This window comes from Haliaeetus leucocephalus, unplaced genomic scaffold (assembly GCF_000737465.1).
Source record: "Haliaeetus leucocephalus isolate CR32 unplaced genomic scaffold, Haliaeetus_leucocephalus-4.0 Scaffold92, whole genome shotgun sequence".
Lineage (NCBI taxonomy): Eukaryota > Metazoa > Chordata > Aves > Accipitriformes > Accipitridae > Haliaeetus > Haliaeetus leucocephalus.
Window position 1 is genome coordinate 8,056,523 of NW_010972528.1, and position 1,097 is coordinate 8,057,619.

General features: G+C 54.3%; 1 protein-coding gene across 1 annotated transcript in view; it reads left to right on the forward strand.

Annotated features, from left to right (window-relative positions):
* The first annotated feature begins 756 nt into the window (after nt 1-756).
* Nucleotides 757-1,097, forward strand: part of CBLN1 (cerebellin 1 precursor) — a 3,056-nt gene continuing 2,715 nt past the window's right edge. The window contains 1 exon segment of the mRNA XM_010585227.1: nt 757-833. Coding sequence (XP_010583529.1) covers nt 757-833 — 77 coding nt within the window.

Below are 1,097 nucleotides of genomic sequence, written 5' to 3' on the forward strand. Positions count from 1 at the left end.
CTGAACATCTAAAATGAAGTGTGGGGTATTTTGATCCTCTCTGAAGTATGATGCCATTGGTTATAGCTACACCCCGTCCCCTCCACGCCAGCCAGTACCAACCCACGGGCAAACTCTGATACTTCACAGACTTCTGTCTGAGCAACTTTACAGACACACATTTAACTTAGCAGGGCAGTAATATGAATAAAGTTTTATTTGTGGCAGTTTTCAGAGAGAGATCAATTTGCCAGGCAAAATCTTATGAACCACACAATCGGAACAACACAGTAAAATAAATTAAAGCCTTTACTAAAATTCATAATGATTTGCACTGGAGCCCAATTTTGGATGATACTCAGTTTCCCAGAGAGGATGCTACAAACTCCATGTAAGTTTTTATCTCTGAATATAAGTTTAATTTTGCAAACAGATCTGGTAGTTGGAAAATTATTTTGTTCCAGTGGTTTGTTTCTAATGGTTCTAATCAGTAAGTCTCTTCTTTTGCGATCCTGGTTTATGATTTTTTGCCAGCACATCCAGAATGAACACTGGTCGGATGTCCACCAAGGCACAGCAATCTTTCCACTTTGGGAAGTAACACCGGCCCTAAAACCGCGCTCCAGGCTGGAGCCGTCCGGGGGCAGGGCAGGCACCAGGGGTGGCACTTTCCCCGACAGCCGGGTGCTCGCCCGGCCAGAAGAAGTCTCTACGTGCTGTTGAAGTTTCTTGCTGGGGAAGCCTTGCCGGAGGCACTGCGTCTTGTTGCTCCCCGCGATGGGAACGAGGCGGCTGAAGGAGACAGCGGCGATCGGACACCCCGGGAAGGGGGACCCTTCGCATCCCATCCCTCGGTGCGGTCTCCGGCGGGGAGGGCGCGGGAGGGGCGGATCTGTCCGCGGCTCAGAGCGCACCCGGTGAAGCTCTTTCCGCTCGGAGACGGCGGCAGGCCTTTGCCCCGCCGCGCAGCACAGACCCTTTCCTTCCAGCCTTCCTCGCCCAGGAGCAAAGCGGAGACCCGCGGCCCCGTTCCGCCCCCCGGGCCCTCAGCCAGGCTTCGCCCGACACCCCGGTCCTCGCCGAGCTGCCGCGGGCCCCTCCGCTCCGTGGGGGCTCTC